General features: G+C 46.3%; 1 protein-coding gene across 1 annotated transcript in view; it reads left to right on the forward strand.

Annotated features, from left to right (window-relative positions):
- WNT2B (Wnt family member 2B) overlaps window positions 1-19715 on the forward strand; it is a 255201-nt gene that overhangs the window by 211189 nt on the left and 24297 nt on the right. Inside the window, exon 3 of the mRNA XM_069633324.1 lies at window positions 18603-18880. Within this exon, the coding sequence (XP_069489425.1) occupies window positions 18603-18880 (278 nt within the window). The remainder of the gene's footprint in view (window positions 1-18602; window positions 18881-19715) is intronic.

Genomic DNA, 19715 nt, shown 5'->3' on the forward strand with positions numbered 1-19715 from the left:
GTAAGGCAATATGCATCCCTAAAACAACATTTGAATTTCCTTGTGAAAATAGTATTCTGTATGGCGAACATGTTCTATAGAGCGTGGCTCTGCGTGAATGCAACAAAGAACCCGCGTGCAGCTGTGTCACGGGGTACATTTTTCAAGGGGCTCGTTCTTTCACACTTTCACTTTATCGCGTTTAATGAATGTAGCGCCTCACATCAGAATCCGCCCTCTTCTCAGCAATGCAGCAATAGGTGTTATTGGCACCCGGACTTTGCTCGGACGTGGACTCTACCTCACAGTAGAAGCCTGAGTTTGAACTAAAGCAAGTTAACTTTATTCCTCTCACAGCGCCTAGATGCCTTTGGGTTTGTGTGAGCTACACAAATGAAAAAATAAATACATAAAATAAATAAAGGTGACAGCTGCCCGCGGGCACCATCCGACACCTTTACGCTATCAGCCTCTGCCATCACATCCCATGTTGGTTAATCCTAGCCCACTTAACACTTTGCTGCTGTTTCTACCTCACTCACCTCACCTCCACCTCCGAGCTTCCTTTCCCAGCAACATGAAAGAGACAAGAGGCTCTGTCTAGAGTCCATGTTGCTGTTTCATGGCGGCCATCTTAGTAGAATTTATTTACTTAGAGCAGTGAGTAACCTGCCTGCCAACCCTGTGTTTACTGGCAAAAAAAAGCCCTCACTACCACAGCCTTTTGCCCAGGTTGCTAACGGCTAAAATCACGCGTTTGGCCTGTGGCAGACAGCGTGTAATAATAATAATAATAATAATTTTGCATTTATATAGCGCTACGAACCCTCAGGCATCTGAGCGCTGCTTCTTATTACCCACGGTGTGTGGTGCTCATTTATCGACCTCAGAAGGATGAAAGACTGAGGTTGGCCCTGCCGGAATTCACAGATGTCATAGCGAGCACTCTACTACGGTTATACGTAGGGTACGACCTGCCAGCCTCATCAAAGGCCCTAACAGTGCTCAGACGTATTACTGTTTGGTGTGTCTTTCCTTTACTTCCTTTTGTAGGTTGTGTTTAAATTTGAAACGCATAACCACACCATGGGGCTCATTCTTTGCCGCAGCGTAACGTAAGGAAAGGCATTCACAAATTTCTTTTACGTCATGCCTCATTTTCATTCATTTGTAGGGCAGGCACATATTACATAATTCATGCCGGCGCTAATGCTGTGGATTCCTATGGAGTGTGCCTGTTTTTTCACACCACCAAAAAGCAGGCAGACACCATATAAATCATGCCATGCGTACATGCCAGGGGGCGTTCAGTTTATTTGCACAGCAGCGCGCAAAAAGGGTGGCAGGCACACACATAATCTCCCTCCTAATTGCACTCCAATGCAATAGGTTTGGCTTATATGTGGTGCTTAAGTGCCACCCAATAGTCAAAGCTAAAAAGGGAGAAAGGTTTAACAAGGCATGGCTAACCAAGAAGCCCAAGCGTTCATTCCTGGTGAACAGCTCCTCATGCAATCAAGCGTTCAACATAAGAAGGAGAAAGGGTTGGAACCTAAGCTCTCTGCTGTGGATGAACGACTGGGGAAGCTCTCTTGGTGGGTTGCCAAGGCAGAGAGATGATATGATATGAGAGGTTATTTATAACACACTTTATACCCAGAGGTTTCTAAGCGCGGACGTGGGAAACGAACCTGTGTGGCTCCGTGTTGTCTTGCTTCCAAGGCGAGCACTTTGCCCCAGGAGCTATCCTCCCGAGACATAGAGAGGATAAGGCCATCAGAAGGTGGAGGATGTGATGGCATTGGTGGCGCGTCTGAAAGAAAATACAACCACGTTTCACCAATGTGTAAGTAACCTTTGGCTGGAAAGACTCAAGGAAGGTGAAACCCAGGGTGCTTTGACTCCCTGCCAAGGCTGGCAATGGAGACCTTGAATTCTTTGTTGAGGGCTTCCTTGAGAGAGAAACCAATACAAAGTGCACACGATAGAGGGGGTCATATTGATATCATCTCATGCTTTTCATGCACACAAGGCCAATAAGCATTGGTAAATTGACACCCGCGAGCTAGATCTACACTAATATTGATGTCCAAAGGTATGCCTGTCAGGTGCACAGGGTTAGTAGCTTCTCCTGCACTAAAGCGCAAAGACACAGCTTTCCCCTGTGCATTGCTTCAGGTACAGTGGGTATTGCGAGTGCCTAGAAGCAAAATAATGCTATTGATTCACTCATATACGTGCGTCTAAGAATAAGTCAGAGGGGCTCCTCATTTGTAGCATGCTAAAGTCCACCAGGTTTTGTGCATCCTAATATTCTGAAATGAGGGGGCGAATGGATCCCAGCCGAAGTCAGCTACAGCACGCCCGTTCCTGAGCGCTGCGTTCTAGACCAGGGGCGTTGCTAGGGGGGGGGGGGTAAGGGGGCTATAGCCCCTGATCTTTTGGTTGTAGCCCCGGATAGAATCTCAGGAGCTACAGCCAAAAGACTAGCTAGCCGCCAGTCCCAACAGTTCCGACATCAGCTTAGCCCCGGGTCTTTTCCAGACCTAGCAACTCCCCTGTTCTAGACAGACAGTATATACGTAAATCAATAGTATTATTTTGCATGGTGAAGTCTGGCTAACCAGCAAAGAGCTTTGCTTCAAAGAAGGGCTCTAGGCCCCCACAATACCAGTACAGTATAATAGCACTGATACATGTACCCTGAATTTTCAGGTTTTAATATAAAAACGTGTGAGATATTATTTCTCTCAAATTATATGATTATTGACAACTAGGTTTGCCTTGACAATCACTGGAGAGTCAAAACAACCGTTGGCAATTGACAATCTATTTAAGACAGTGGGCCTCATTATAACTTGTGCGGAATGGGTTTAACGGCGCCGGTAATGGTGCCGGCGCCGTTAAACCCACTCCGCACTATTACGAGGTCCCCTCGCGGGACCTGCTCTGAACGTCTGGTTTTTCCAGACGTCCATAGCGGGTCCCGCCAGGGGACCAGAGAGCTAACAACGGGCCAGTTCGTAATGGTCCCATTGTTAGCTCCCTCCCTATTCCCATTGAGCCCTACGCGGCTCGAATGGGAATGGGGAAGGACCGGGCCCAGGTCCCCTGAAGGATGAAATACCAGGCCCGCCATACTTGGAATGGCCTGGTATTTCCCCATTCAGCCATGCCCCCAAAGTCGTAATGAGGCCCAGTGTCATTAAAATATGATCATGCATCAATGACGGGCTCATGCCAATTTCTTGAGTCCCAGTTTGTGTTTCAATTGAATGCAATGATTACAGGCACAAATTCACACATTGCTGATGTTTGCTATATTCACATTAGTAATAGACCAATGCTATGTTTTACTCGATGGGATTTCAGGTGCTGGTTTCTACTCTTGTGTTAAACTTTAAGAATTTTCTTTAATCTTTATGCTATCGGGAAACATTTATGTAATAAATTACTTGGTATTACAATGTAACTTTGTATCCTTATGAGTTCCCTCATTCAAGATATTTCATTATTCAAAGCAAGTAGTTGTGAGTTGAAAATCACTAATTACATAGATCTAATTGACCTGCCTTTGCTACATCATCATCTCATAAATGTTTCTAATTAATAATGCTTATCTGTAATCGTAGAAAGGATAGTCACTAATAACAGCCAGAACATTTCATTATTCAAAACAAATGATTATAAATTGAACATCGCTTATTACATGGATCTAATTAGCAAAAATCGTCAATTGTTGAATTCCATACCCATTTAAACTCTTAGACAGATTGGTCACTAATAACTCCAACAAGTGTTTTGTGAAATGATGATTTACCAGATCTATGTAATTAGTAGTTTCAACTCAACTACTTGCTTTGAATAATGAAATGTCTTGAATGAGGGAACTCATACAGATACAATGAAATGTTAAATTGTAATACCAAGTAATGTATTACATCTATGGTTCCCAATAAAATAAAAACAATCTTCTTAAAATTCAACACAAGAGTAGAGTGCATGATTCCAGGAAACCAGGACCTTAAGTTAATTCATGTGTGTGCTTTGGGTTTGTAGGATACATCCAAGAATGTATGGACGTGTCAGACTCCTACTCAAAGTATACTATTCTTTTTCAGTGGTGCACCAACAAGCACTCGAACTCCAAACAATACATTCCTTATTCGACGGGATGTTGGGGAATAGCTTTAAGTGGCAAGGGCCATGGCAGTATGAATGTTTTCAATATCTTCACCAGACAACAGTATACCTGGGAGAAGGTTCATTGTCACTCCATTTGAAAAATCCAACCATGGGAAGCAGAAAACGGATCAATTGGTGGTTCAGTACTGCCAATAGATGGGAGCATGGATAAGTGTTGTGTCTTGGTGGATGTAAGAGCCTGTGGGGGGGCATAATGTCTCCCAGGAACAATTATTTTGTCCTTTCATTGTGTGGCCAAATAAAATTGTGCATAAACCTTTAGCGACAATGGTTTGTTTTTCAACTAATTTCAGAATTTCTTTTTGGGGCCATCAACTTTTGCATGCCGGTAACTAAAACACTTGCATAAGCTATACTCCAACATAGAGTGCCAAATTCTCGGGTCACCATGTGTGCAAAAAACACTTTTATAACCCCTGAATTTTTGTGTGAAACCTTTGGACCCGATTCTGTTGACCTATATTACTCGCTTGTTAGAAAAACTAGATGTGTTTCCTGTGAGGAAATGGTGGAATTTTTATCTTTTGTCAAATGAGAAAAAAAGTTTATGAAAATATTTGTTTTGCCTGTTCAATTGAGCACTGATTAATATAGCACTGTATAGAAATGTCCTGTCTCCTCTGTGTGTTATAAAGTATAAGCATTACAAACAGGCATATTATTTGGAAACCTATATTAAGTAGCACCTGACACAACCATTAATATTTGAATTCCAGATGATAAAATGCTTTATAACAAAGTTTAAAAGTCTGGTTAACAGGGCACTCCAGAGGCTTCACTGCTGGTAAATAGAGAAGAAATCCAGATGCATTGTTATCTAGACTGTAAGCTCTATTATCTGGCATTCCACCTCCGAAACACAGAAATTCTGTTATCTAACATATTTTGTTATCTACTACCATTGATTACTTAATGTTATCAGATAACAACCAGCCGTTCCTGGCATAACATACACTGTTCTAGCAGATCTTAAAGGTCCATATCGGTCAGTAATTCATAGGGTCACTTCTTTCCCCCTTCTTAAATATAGGAATTACCACTGATCGCTTCCAGGAAGAGGGCGTAGGTCCCTGTGACTGTCGCGCTTCGTATGTTCCACGATCAGTCTGAGATATCACTTGGGCTAGATGCCGCTAAAGTAATTCAGACTTCCTTCCTGAGAGCACAGCTTGCAGGGAAAAGAACACCTGTCAGGCCAAGGGCTCAGGCAAAAAGGCGGAACGCACAGCGGAGCTAGAGGGAAGAAAACAAACAAAGCAAAGATTACATACCGTTTGTTGACAATTCCAGTCCCTCTACCCCCTCCGAGCCCCACAAGCTTACCTGTGTATTCCTTTTTCCAGCGGAATACCTACTTGTGACAAGACACAAGACTGGGAGTGAGTGAAGGTCAGGGGAAGTGTTCTTGCTTGAAAGAAAGGGGGACCAAAGACTTCCCCCAATGATGGATCAGTGATGTTAACAGCAAAGCGTCCCCCAATCCAATGAGTGAAAGCAGAATCCAATTTTCCGAAAGCAAATAAGCGGGAAAAAACAGCAGAGCGTCCCACAATCCAAGGAGTGAAGCCAGGAGCCAAGTGTCTCAAGATCCAAGGGGGCGGAGCAACACAGCAAAGCGTCCCACAAATAAAGAACCAACAAGTGTGTAGTTAAACAGCGCCGTACTTGCTAGCGCGGAAAACGACACTCCGGGAGAGATTAGAAGTGGTGTTTCTTTCTTCGCTCGGGGAGCGGATGGTAAGGAGCGATTGGAAAATCCGGGATTGAAGGGAGCCGGGAGCCAGACATGAGGAGCAGAACCCAAAGCAAGTCCAATGTGTATTCCGTGGTCGGGCAGGGGAGTTGATCAAAGACAGGAAAACGGATAACAAGGAAAACAAGGTCCAAGGCAAAGGTGGAATTCAGCAACCAGGTAAGCAGGGAAAGAATAACTTATCCCAGGAGCGTAGCTCGCGTAACGCAATGGTTTAGGAGCACCGGCTTACTGGGGGTGTGGCCATATATAGGAAGTGAATACAAAGGAGGCGTGAAACGCACGCAAAAAGAAAGTGAAAACATTCCAAAGGTTCCTTGCAGGCACGTTCCTCTTGGGAGATGTAGTTAATTACCGGCGGTGGCGTCGGCGTTGCTGTAAACGCCAGGGCAAACGCCACGGGCTTCTCCCCTGAGCATAAGAATGTCCTAGGAAACCGGAGGGCGTGACAGTACCCCTCCTCAAAGATGGGCGTCCCCCGAGTCTCGAACCACGAGAGCGGAGAAACGCCCGCAAAAGATGTGGAGCGTGAAGATTCGAGGCGGGTTCCCAGGTACGATCTTCGGGGCCATAGCCTTTCCAATTGACTAGATAATACCGGGTGCCCCGGGCCACCCGGGTATCCAATATAGCCTGCACCTCATATTCCTCTTCTCCCTGGATCGTAATGGGAGCGGGACGATTGCCCAAGCGTGTACCGGAAACATAAGGCCGTAATAGGGAGACATGGAACACGGGGTGGATCTTCCAAGGTGAGGGTATGTTCAAGCGATAGGCTACTGCGTTAATACATCGCGTGATGGTATAGGGACCCACGTAGCGAGGGTTAAGTTTACGCTTGCCCGGTATGCGAAGGTGCACAGTGGATAGCCAGACCTTATCCCCCAGGTGATACTCCGGGGCTGACCTACGATGCCTATCAGCATTTCGTTTTGTGCGATCCTGTGCTTGGTGTAGATGCCGAAGCACAGCGGCACGGATAGACCGTAATGACAGGGCTGTTGCCTGAGCTGCGGGTACTCGTGCCACCGAAGGAAGGATGGATGGTAGAACTCGAGGATGTAAACCGTACATGGCATAGAAGGGTGAACAACCGGCTGATGCATGGCAGGCATTGTTGTAAGCGAATTCCGCAGCCCCCAATACGGACAGCCAGTCCGATTGATATTGTAGACATAAACATCGAAGATACTGCTCCATAGTGGCATTAAGACGTTCTGTCTGCCCGTCCGTCTGAGGATGGTATGCTGAGGATAGTCGAACGTCAATGCCAAGAAAACGAGTGAGAGCCAACCAAAAACGCGAGGTGAATTGGGATCCACGGTCTGAGATAAGGTCCAGAGGGAGGCCGAATAGGCGAACCACCTGCTCGAAGAACAACTTGGCCAATGCAGGAGCAGAAGGAACACCTTTGCAGGGGATAAACCGTGCCATCTTGGTGAAGGTATCTACTACCACCAGGATAGTGGTTAACCCCTGGACCGGTGGTAGCTCTACCACAAAATCAAGTGACACAGTGTGCCATGGGCGTGACGGGATGGACATTTTTTGGAGAAGCCCCACCGGTTTTCCAGGCACCGTTTTGCATTGCGTACATATGGCACATTTGGATACATACTCTGCCACATCCCGTTTCATATTGGGCCACCAACACCACCGAAGGAGTAGGTCAGTTGTCTTAGTTTGTCCTGGATGGGCCGCTAGGCGAGTATCATGGGACCAGTTTAGGGCCTGTAACCGAGTCCGGGCATCAGGGATATATAGGCGTTCCTGTACATAAGGTAATCCCGATATCAATCGTGCTTTTAGCCTTTGAAGCACCTCCCCATGTTCTGCAGCCCAATGGCGGATCCGTTCTAATAATGAACCGGTTGCAGCACAAACACACATAACAGTGTTGTGCGGCAAAACAGGAAGGACTGCCTCCTCGGAGGGGATATCAACTCCGATGCGAGAAAGTGCATCGGCCTTGCCATGCAAGGGACCCGGTCGATAAGAAACCGTGAAGTTGAATTGTGCAAAAAACAAATGCCACCTGATTTGTCTAGAGTTGGTACATTTCAACGTGGATAGAGCTTGTAGGTTACGGTGGTTCGTATAAACCGTGACAGGGTGTCGACCCCCCAGTAGATGGTGTCTCCACTCCTTAAAAGCAGCTCGAATAGCCAGTAGCTCACGTTCCATTATAGTATAATGTTTTTCCGGGGGAGTCAATTTCCTGGAATAAAAAGCTACAGGATGTAGCTGCCGAGTCGTGGGGCATTTTTGAGACAAGATAGCCCCAAGGGCAAGGGCAGAGGCATCAGCTTCGATGATGAAAGGCAATAGGGGGTCTGGATGTAGCAAGACCGGAACCGTAGTAAATGCCTCTTTCAAGGTCTGAAAGGCGTCCTGAGCCTGAATGTCCCAACAAAAGGGAACGGAAGGACTGGTAAGGCGTGTCAATGGGGCTACTATGGCTGAAAAGGATGCAATAAAACGTCTATAGAAATTAGCGAATCCTAGGAAAGATTGCAAACTCTTAAGCGAAGTGGGAGCAGGCCACTCAAGGACTGCTCGTATCTTTGCATCGTGCATATGAACACCCTGAGAGGATATCACGAACCCTAGAAACTCCACAGAGGAAACGTGAAAGACACATTTTTCAGCCTTTGCATATAACCCATGTTCCCGAAGACGGAGCAACACTGTCCGGACATGGTCCTCATGTTGTGCTAACGTTTCAGAGAATATTAATATATCATCCAGATATATCACAACAAAAACATCCAACAGATCTCGAAAGATGTCATTAACAAAGTGTTGGAACGTTGCGGGGGCGTTACATAGGCCAAACGGCATTACTTGATATTCAAAAAGGCCGTATTTGCACTTGAAGGCAGTCTTCCATTCGTCACCCGCACGCACTCTCACCAGATTGTAGGCCCCCCTTAAATCTAGTTTCGTAAAGAGTTTGGCGGTAGAGAGGCGATCCAACAACTCCGAAATGAGGGGTAATGGATACTGGTTTTTTATGGTCACAGCGTTAAGTGCACGATAATCTACACAAGGCCGGAGATCCCCTTCCTTTTTAGGGACAAAAAAAATCGGAGAAGCAGCTGGAGAACGGGAAGGTCTTATATGGCCCAGTCTCAAAGACTTCTCAATGTACTCCTTTAGGTGTTCTTCCTCGGGCCGTGCCAAGGAATATATCCGTCCGTGGGGGAGAATGGCATTGGGTACCAGATCAATCGGGCAATCGTATTCCCGATGCGGCGGCAGTTGTTCAGACAAACCTTTGTCAAACACCTCAATCAGGTCCTGATATGCAGAAGGTATTTCCATCGTCGCCCTAGTAGTCGCGTTACAAGTGAGTATACTTGAAACCAGAGCCCTGCATGGAGAGGGGAGGGATGTCCCCTGAACCGGAAAGCATTCCTTCAAACACAAGGGAGAAGAAAAAAGTACTGTTTGTTCTATACAATCAATGATAGGGTTATGTTTACGCCACCACGGGAGGCCCAAAATGACCCCAAATTGCGGTGCGGAAATGAGATCGAAGGACAGGTGTTCTGTATGCCCTTCCGTTGTGCTCATTCGCAAGGGTTGTGTTTGTTTTACGACATGACCCGAAACCAAACAGGAGCCATCTACTGCATAGACAAGTTCTGGTGACTCCTTAGGGTCTACTGGAATACCATAGGTTGCTGCCAGATGTTCATCCATATAATTGCCTTTTGCCCCGGAATCTATCATGACTGGACTAGAAAAAACTTGAGAGTTGGGCAACATAAAAGACATATCTAAGTATATGTGCGCGGCAGCTGTCTGAAGGAATGAGCCATTGGAAGGCTGACCCGTCACATCGGCTCGATTTAGGGACGGGCCGTGGCGTTTCCCGCCCATTTAGCAGGGCGTTTAGGGCAGACACGAATGAAATGTCCCGTCTGTCCACAATACAGACACAGATTGTTTTGCATTCTTCTCTCCCTCTCTGCCTTTGAGAGGGGACCTTTTACTGCCCCAATTTGCATGGGTTCTACCTCTCCGGAGGCTGGAGAGGATCCCAATTCGGGTTTGCCAGGACGTAGATCAAGTTGACGGCGTTCTCCACGCCTTTGTTGCAGCCGAGCATCGACCTGTAACACTAAATCAAGCAATTCAGAAAATACTGAAGGGACAGAAGGGACAACAGATAACGCATCCTTAAGTTCGACTGATAATCCCTTATAAAAGACTGCCGCCTTTTTTGATTCAGGCCAAGAGGTTTCTGCGGCCAGCTGATTGAATCGGGCTAAATACGCCGAAAGGGGTTGTTTCCCCTGGGATATTGCCAAAAACTCTAAGTCCGAAGCCTGAGCCTTATATCTGGTGTCAAAGACCAGATTCATGGCGACTAGTAGGGCATCGAAATTGTACAAAACCGGGTCATCGGACTCCAGCAACGGATTCTCCCAGGCCGCAGCCATACCCCCTAGGTGAGAGAGCACAAAAGCTGCTTTTGTTTCAGAATTAGGGAATGCCAAAGGACGGCATAGAAAATGTAAACGACATTGATTGACAAATGTCCTATACGTTTTGGGATCTCCCGTGAAGCGTTCCGGTGGTGCCAATGGAAAAGGACCCGGCAATACCACAGGGGCTCGGGGTGTCGGGGGAACCGGTGGTGGTACAGGAGCGGGAACATCCCCAAACTCCTCATCCACCGGCAAGGGTTGCACAAAGCTTTGCATGACATCCATGCGTTGGTGCAAAGCGGCATGTGCTGCTGCCATGTCTGTGCGTAACGTGGTAAAGGCTTGCATCATAGCAGCCATAGGATCTGCATTAGGATCCATTTCGGACAGACAGGCACCAGTATTGGGCTCCTAAATCTGTCGCGCTTCGTATGTTCCACGATCAGTCTGAGATATCACTTGGGCTAGATGCCGCTAAAGTAATTCAGACTTCCTTCCTGAGAGCACAGCTTGCAGGGAAAAGAACACCTGTCAGGCCAAGGGCTCAGGCAAAAAGGCGGAAGGCACAGCGGAGCTAAAGGGAAGAAAACAAACAAAGCAAAGATTACATACCGTTTGTTGACAATTCCAGTCCCTCTACCCCCTCCGAGCCCCACAAGCTTACCTGTGTATTCCTTTTTCCAGCGGAATACCTACTTGTGACAAGACACAAGACTGGGAGTGAGTGAAGGTCAGGGGAAGTGTTCTTGCTTGAAAGAAAGGGGGACCAAAGACTTCCCCCAATGATGGATCAGTGATGTTAACAGCAAAGCGTCCCCCAATCCAATGAGTGAAAGCAGAATCCAATGTTCCGAAAGCAAATAAGCGGGAAAAAACAGCAGAGCGTCCCACAATCCAAGGAGTGAAGCCAGGAGCCAAGTGTCTCAAGATCCAAGGGGGCGGAGCAACACAGCAAAGCGTCCCACAAATAAAGAACCAACAAGTGTGTAGTTAAACAGCGCCGTACTTGCTAGCGCGGAAAACGACACTCCGGGAGAGATTAGAAGTGGTGTTTCTTTCTTCGCTCGGGGAGCGGATGGTAAGGAGCGATTGGAAAATCCGGGATTGAAGGGAGCCGGGAGCCAGACATGAGGAGCAGAACCCAAAGCAAGTCCAATGTGTATTCCGTGGTCGGGCAGGGGAGTTGATCAAAGACAGGAAAACGGATAACAAGGAAAACAAGGTCCAAGGCAAAGGTGGAATTCAGCAACCAGGTAAGCAGGGAAAGAATAACTTATCCCAGGAGCGTAGCTCGCGTAACGCAATGGTTTAGGAGCACCGGCTTACTGGGGGTGTGGCCATATATAGGAAGTGAATACAAAGGAGGCGTGAAACGCACGCAAAAAGAAAGTGAAAACATTCCAAAGGTTCCTTGCAGGCACGTTCCTCTTGGGAGATGTAGTTAATTACCGGCGGTGGCGTCGGCGTTGCTGTAAACGCCAGGGCAAACGCCACGGGCTTCTCCCCTGAGCATAAGAATGTCCTAGGAAACCGGAGGGCGTGACAGTGACTTAGTAATGGTCATTTTAAAAGGCCAAACACATAGGAAACTGTCTTCTTTTGAATTTGAAAGGCATATTTGTATTAGATGTGATGAGAGGTATACGCAGTATAAGAACAGTATCTAGGTTCCACCAAATACACAGACTTTTATGATGTGCCTTTGTAGATGTGTGATTGTCAACCTTGTTCCATTGCACAGTTGCCATGATGGCATACGTTTGCATAGTAGCATAATTACAGCACCTACTGTTTTATTTATTTATTTACTTTACATTTTTAAAGCGCTCACACAGCCCGCAGGTATCGAGGCGCTGTTACAGGATTTGCTTTTTTTTAGTTGCATAATTGTTTTTGTCTTAGTTGCATATTTATAACGCGCTTAAACACCCAGAGGTTTCTAAGCGCAGACCCGGGGATCAAACCTGTGTTGCTTCATGTCGTCTTGCTTCCAAGGCGCGCAAGTTGCCGCTGAGCTATCCTCCCGGGTTTTACCCCCCGAGAAGGCATTCGTCCTACAGCGTTTTGCTCTTTAGAAACTGCAATGTTGAGCTGATAATTAACTGTTCATTGACACTGGAACTGCTGTGGACTGTGTTGAGAGAAGTGGGGGTGGAAAGAAGTAACTTGAAAATATTCAGAATGTTTGCAATAGTGGAAGGTGAAGGTCACTGTATAGAACTATGCTCATTCTGTTTTTTAAAATTATTGCTGTTGTTGAAGTGGAAGGGCACACAGAGGTGCACTTTGCCATTTTGACAGCCGAGGGCAACCTAGCACTGATGAATTGCATCAGCTGAGTACGGAAACATTCCTAAGCTTTTTACATATATATATATATATATATATATATATATATATAGGTGTTTTACTGCTAAATCACCTGTTTCCCTGTATTTTATTTTTATTTACATTTTTATTTAAATTTAAATCCCTTTTGGTGTGCTTTTTATATGATACTTGATTTTATACAATTGTTTCAATTTTACAAATAAGAATTACGTTTTAAATATAATCAATAACCTTTATTTGGCTCAACTTCTTAATTAGATTCAACTTGCACACAACCATTTGGTGTGCCATCTTAAAACATGACCTTTTCTAGAGCTGAACTTTTTAGCTTTAATTCAGATTTTCCATACTAGTGTTCAGGAAAGTCATAATTCTATTAGACACAGATGCAAAATATTCGGCTTTACTCCCTAATCACCACTCGAGCAGCAAAGCACACAGTAAGTTTCAATCAACTTAAAACTCCAAAGAACTATGATTTCCTTCAAAGAAAGTCTCTCAGTTGATGAACTTGACTGCTCCTAACGTGTCTCCCACATGACTCTGTCCACAAATCAAGACATGGTTCAACACATAAATCTTGAAGATCCACCATATTCTTTCTCTTTCTGTCGCAGCTTTCGCAGAACTTCTGTAGTAATGGAGTGCCCAACATGGCACAAGAGGAAACTATCTGAACTGCTGGTGCCCAATGTGGCACCACCCCTTGCCTCTGCTCTATGCACCTGCCCGACTCATGTTTGTATATTCAAGAGCCTGCGGGCTTACCCTCTGCACCTGGAGAGGGCATACATGATACAGACACTTAGTAAAACGCTGGGTGGGCAATCGCGTAAACAGTTGCTTTCACGGCCCTCTTTGCCAGCCTCATTACTTGCGCTTCTGTGTTGGTCTATCGCTTGGCTTAGCTTATCCTTGCCCTATCTAGCCACTTAGTTATTGCAATGGTGGGATAATACTTCGCCACCACGTCTTTAATAGAATAATGACTTCCTGAATGTTAGTATGGAAAATCTGAATTGTATGTCAAGACCCGGGCACATATTATGCTTGTTTAAAGCTTACTTAGCACCAACAAGGCTACTTGATTGATAGGTTTAAAATAAAAGGGCTTGAACGTGGATTCATTTGACCAATCCACTGCCTTCATGATATCTTGCAGCCTTGCTCTGCTAGAAAAAGCTTTGGTGGCCTTGGCGCCTTGAGCTCCGTGTGCTCCAAACTATTCCATATCACTGCCCGCTTGGAGCATGGCCCACTTTACCCAACAGCCCATGGTGGCCACCGACACTGCAGCTTGTGGAGCGCAATAAATCCTCTGTTCTCCCCGCAGGTATAAGGCGGGGTGGTTCTTGCTTCGTACTGATCCTGCAAGATCTAGCTGTCTTCGGCCCCCATGATTCTGTGATGAGCAGGTCAGCTTCTCCCAAAAGGCCTGGCTTTTTCCAGGTACTCCTGATATCATCCAAGATATCAGCCCGATTGAAGGACTAACAGGTGCAGGAGTCCTGTAGGATACTGAAGAATCCCTGTCCAGTTGGGCAACAAGACAGACTGTTGTAGGAGAGATCCAGTAGGTCACGGAACCAAGCTTGACTCTTCCACGCTGACCCTTCTAGGACCAGCTTCACTCTCTGGTGCCTCACGTACGTCAAGGTCCTTGCATTTATTGCGAAGGGCAGGAAGGCATAATCTGTGCCGGGCCCCCACTGCTGCAGGAATACATCCATGGACGCATCCTCCAGGTCTGGTCTCCAACTGAACAAACACGGTAGCTAGCGATTCAGTCTGGAAGCGAAAAAATCTGTCGCACAAGGTCCCTTCAGATGCATCAGACTGCAAAAAATCATTCTGTCCAGCTGACACTAGCTGGAGTCCCAGAGATAGCGAGAATTCCAATCCGCCACTTGATTGGCTAATCCGGGCAGATACTCTGCTGTGGCACTGAGTCTCTTGTTCAAGCGGAGGTGCCAGAATTCCTTGGCTATCTCTGGGAGTAATTTGGACTTCGTTCTGCCTAGTCGATTGATATAGTATACGGCCAAAACAGTCTTTATCTTTAGAAAGATGTAGCACTGCGCTCTGTCCTGAGTAAGACTCCTGGTCGCAAAGGAGCCTGGCAGATGCTCCAGAGAGTTGGTATGCAGCTGCCTTTCTGAGGCATGCCAATGACCCCCGGTCAAGATCGCCTGCAACATGCTCCCCAGCCCCTGCGGCTGGAGTCCACTCAATTACGAGGTCGGGGAGAAAGACGAAAATGGCTTTCCTGTTCCAGGCCTGATGTGTTGTGCCCACCCGCGCATCTCGGCCTTCACTTCTTGCGACAGAGGAACTGTATGAGGGAGGGGCTGTATTTTCAGTCGGTAGTGGAGGGGCCATGGGAAGATCGTCCGAATAGAGAAAACAAGCATCCCACTATCATCACTAGATTCTTTGCCCAGGGTCGACCTGATCTCTTTTTTTGATGTCATTGATGTTTTTCCAACAGTAGACTAAATGTACCCTTTACTGAATCTATCATGAAGCCTGGAAACTCCATCTTCTGGGTAGGATGGAACTCGGATTTCTCCCAATTCTCTAGGATTCCCAGATCCTCCAATAGCCCCATTGCTTCCGCCACTTGCTTCCACAGTAGGTGGGCATCTTGCGTCATGAGACCTATGTCAACCAAGTAAATGATAAGCATCACACCACGCTGGCGTAACTCTATAGCCACTGGCTTTAGTACCTTGGTGAAACACTAAGGTGCTGAGTACAGCTTAGACGGTAGGCAGGTGAATTGCTGCATTTGTTTCCCCCCAAAAGAACTGGAGAAAGCATTGCTCGGGTTCTTAAATGGGGGTTGCTAGAAAGGGCATCTCTGAGGTCTATTCGCGCTAGCCAGTCTCCCTCTTGCAGAATACTTCTTAGAGGGGGGGATGCCCTCCATCTTGAAATACTGATAAAAAATAAATGTGTTGAGGGCCCTGATTTTGATAATTGGACTGACCTTTTCCTTCCTCTTCACCAGGAAAAGGTTGCTGAGGAACCTGTCTGGTTCATCTTTGACCTGACTGGTTGCCCCTTTTCTTAAAGGCTGTACAAGCTCTTCTTTCATAAGGTACTGATCCTGTTCCGAAAGGACCGGCAGCCTGGGAGGCTCAATTTGGCTGGATTCCTCATTGAACTCTAGCTGAAACCCCTGCACCGCTGCGTAGACCCAGGCATCCCCCCCATGATCTCTTGCCACTTCTCTAAGGACATGGCTAGCCTGAAGCCTGTCGCGGGTATTGCAGCACTTGCGCTTGCCACTGGAGCATGTGCTCTCACCTGCGCTGGTGTCCGGAGTGCTCTTGACGCCTCTCCATCCTCGCCCTCTGCCTATCCCTGCGTGGGGAAGAAGGGGTTCAGTTACCTGGTTTTGTGATTACGCCAGAAGCCTCTGTAGGAAGACCTTTGGTCTTGCTTTTCGGCCGGCTGAGTGCCCTCTTCCTCTGCCAGCCTGCCCAGAAATTATCGCGGTGAAGACTTTCCTGAGGGATGCCTGTGCCTTGTCCAGGGTGGCGAACGTGTGGACCAATTTTGGCATGTCCTTGATGAACGTGTGTCCGGAGCTGTGAACCTTCATTGTAACTGCAGCTTCCACAAAGACGCCAACTCTCCCAATTTAGATCAATTTTCACGCGAATAGCTCTCTGCCGTTCCACGGTGATGGCACTGTTGCCATTCCTGATCATATAAGCTGCCTGTTTGGTATAACATGTGAGCATGTGCATTCTTCTTCTTGGCCTTGTCTGCCATTTCCATGATTTTTGCTAGTGGGTCGAAAGAGTCCAGGGGCTTATCTTGGCAGGCATTCCAAGAACTATCAATTCCTTTGTGGATATCTTTAGAATACTTCCCCACAAAGGTGAGCATTTTAGAATCGATGACTGGCGTATCAGCCACTTTGTCCGGTATAAGGGATCTGGGACACTCAGCCACAACTTGTTGACCGCCTCCTCGCTCAGCGCCGTCTTCAGCCGTTTGCTTAGATAGGCTGCCACTTTGGTTGGGGGCTCACATTTTGAAGATCTAGGGTGCACTAATAAATCTGGGTTGAACTCCCCTCCCGACTGTTCTGCCAGACTCTCGTCCCTCTTATGCTTCCTACTGGCCTTTTACCGATTCTATGAGCTTCCCGATCTGCTGACTGTCACCATTGACTCTTCGTCGCCATTGTAACCAGGCATGTCACTGGATTCGATGCCCTGTTGGTCCTCCTCTGGGCTAGAAGGTATGTCCTCACGCCATGCATGTTCACTGGACTTCAGCAGCCGTTTTTTTAGGGTGTGAACATCTGCTGTGGTGCTTGGGATGGGAACACGGGGGGAGTCAAAGCTTGCCTCACCTTGCGAGTCTTGCGCTTGTTATAATTGTCCTCCCCTGTGGATGGCTCCTTTCTTTTTTCTGGGAAGGCCGGAATGCTGTCAGACCTTTCAAAAAGAGAGAGCCAATCCTTGAGGAAATCTACCCTGCCTAAATCACCTTTTGCAGTAATTGATGTTGCTGACTCACCCACAAAAGCCATCTTGGTGGTAGCTTCTTCCAATTAATATTACTGTGAGCAATAAAACCTTCCCAATAAGGGGTCAACCGCTGATAGCTTGGCGGTCCACTGCCAGTAATAATAGCACCAGATAATAGTGTGCTCGGGTTGCTTGTGCCTGGACCTGTCTGCTGGTGCTTGGCCTGTTGTCAATATACACTGGTGACCAGCAGGTGGCGTTTCCCGTGTTGCCATTTGGCGCACTGATGCGGTCTTAGCCGCTGCATGGATGATAGGAGGGACACTGAAAAAACCTTATAGAAATCTGTCTCAGAGCGCATTGTTTCCGTGCGTGGACCATGAGGGAACTGAGGCGTGGGGCTCCCGGAACTTCATCATACTGTTCCGGTACACTGCGGTCTCACTTCCACATCAGCCGGCTATGGAAGTAACTATGCACTGCCAAATGATAATGCAGCTAGGCTCTCCCAAGCCGAGAGCCCTGCTGCATTGTGTCGCACCGCACTACGCCACGCTGCTAGTATATGCACATGTGCGCTAAAGTCACTGACTAATAAGTATAAGCAAAACACAATCACATATGCAATAGACAATATCGGTACTTATCTGCTGCTGGAGTAGAAAAGAAAGAGGAGAAATGTGGAGGAACTTCAAGGCTTATATGCTGAACCGTGACATGATTGGTGGACAGAGTCATGTGGGAGACACGTCAGGAGCAATCAAGTTTCATCAACAAAGAGAATGGTGGTCGAGCATTTTATATAGCAGCTGCAAAACAGTGGAACTCAATTCTGTAGTTGTTAAGATCTACAGCTAATCAATTAGAGTTGAGACAGGCTCTAAAAACCTTTCTGTTTTAGTTTTCTTCTGGCCTCTATCTTAGTCCTGTTGGTTGATCCTGCTTATCCTTCCAGCGCCAAGATACCTTTGGTGATAATGCGCTTTTTATGTAAGATTTACCAACAGATTAACATAGCTGTCTTTCTAAGCAAATCGTAGTTCTTTGATGTTTTTAGATGATTGAAAGTTACTTTGTGCTTTGCTGCTCGGGTGGTGATTAAAGAATAAAGCATAATACGTGCCTCCGGTCTTGACATAGAATTTATATACATGTATTTGTCACCACCATCATGGATTGGTATTTTAAACTAACATTTGTAAATAACCAAGAACTGCTGCACTGCTTCCTTTGGTGGCCTGTTTTCTTATTTGCATTGCTACATTTGAGCTCTAATCCCACCAGGAATACACTAAATCAAAATGAAATGTTTTTAAGTCTTCAGTGCAATGCACTTGCTAAAGAAAATGAATCCACCTCATAAATAACCGACCATGACCCTCTGTCCTTCACTCTTCTTTGTTCCTGTAGGTAGCAGAGAAGCCGCCTTCGTCTACGCGATCTCCTCCGCCGGGGTAGTGTATGCCATCACCCGGGCATGCAGCCAAGGAGAGATTAAGTCCTGCAATTGTGACCCCAAAAAGATTGGTCAAGGCAAAGATGAGAGGGGCGAGTTTGACTGGGGAGGCTGCAGTGACCATATTCATTACGGAATTAAATTTGCCAAAGTCTTTGTTTACGCCAAAGAGAAGAAAGTGAAGGATGCCCGGGCGCTGATGAATTTCCATAACAGTCGATGCGGGAGGATGGTAAGTAGAGACCTTACATAACTGTGACACTGACACCTTGATGTCATTAATCCTCCGGTCCAATGTGACTTTGGTACAAGGAGGATATCCGCCATTATAAATTAGACTAAGGCCCTGATTCACAGAACATTTTCCTTTGGGATTGTGCCATTATAAAACAATTCCATGAATCAGGCCCCATCAATGAGACTAAGTGAGAGTAAGATAGGCATTTTTCCTCCTTTGGTCCTAGCTCTTGGAACTCTTTACCAATAAACTTCCAACGGATTGAATCTTTATCCATCTTTAGGAAACAACTAAAACGTACCTTTCATGTAATCTGTTCTTACTAACCAATACAAGCATCGAGCTACAGACCAGTGAAGCCTATCACTAGCTGTCAACGGTACGATGTCCTTCCATCATGGGATGTTTTTTCGCTGTTTTTTTCACCACAGATTTTTTAAGGAAAAAACTAATCGAAATGTTATGGGGGGGGTTAGAAAAATATATATGTGGGGTGTGGGTGTTCGAGAATAGCAAAAAAATTAAAGGGGATGGGAGTTAGGGGAGAACACCCAAAAGTAAAATAATTCAGAGTTATTTTCATAAACAAATCTGCAGTAAAAATAAAACCTGCAAAAAAACATCCCATGATGAAATGACATGAAACCCTGTCAACTTTTATCTGTGCCATGGTGCAGTTTCTGGCCGGGCGTGTTATAAATACCAAATCAAATCAAACGTGTAGCACTGCGCGACACAACCTCATAGATTGTAAAGACTCTCGCCCCACATGTCCAATCATGGTGGCCAAAGAGTGTGCTCAATAGAGACAAGGGATAATACTACTGTA

Source organism: Ambystoma mexicanum, chromosome 13, assembly GCF_040938575.1.
Source record: "Ambystoma mexicanum isolate Mex_15411 chromosome 13, UKY_AmexF1_1, whole genome shotgun sequence".
In the NCBI taxonomy this organism is placed as follows: Eukaryota; Metazoa; Chordata; class Amphibia; order Caudata; family Ambystomatidae; genus Ambystoma; species Ambystoma mexicanum.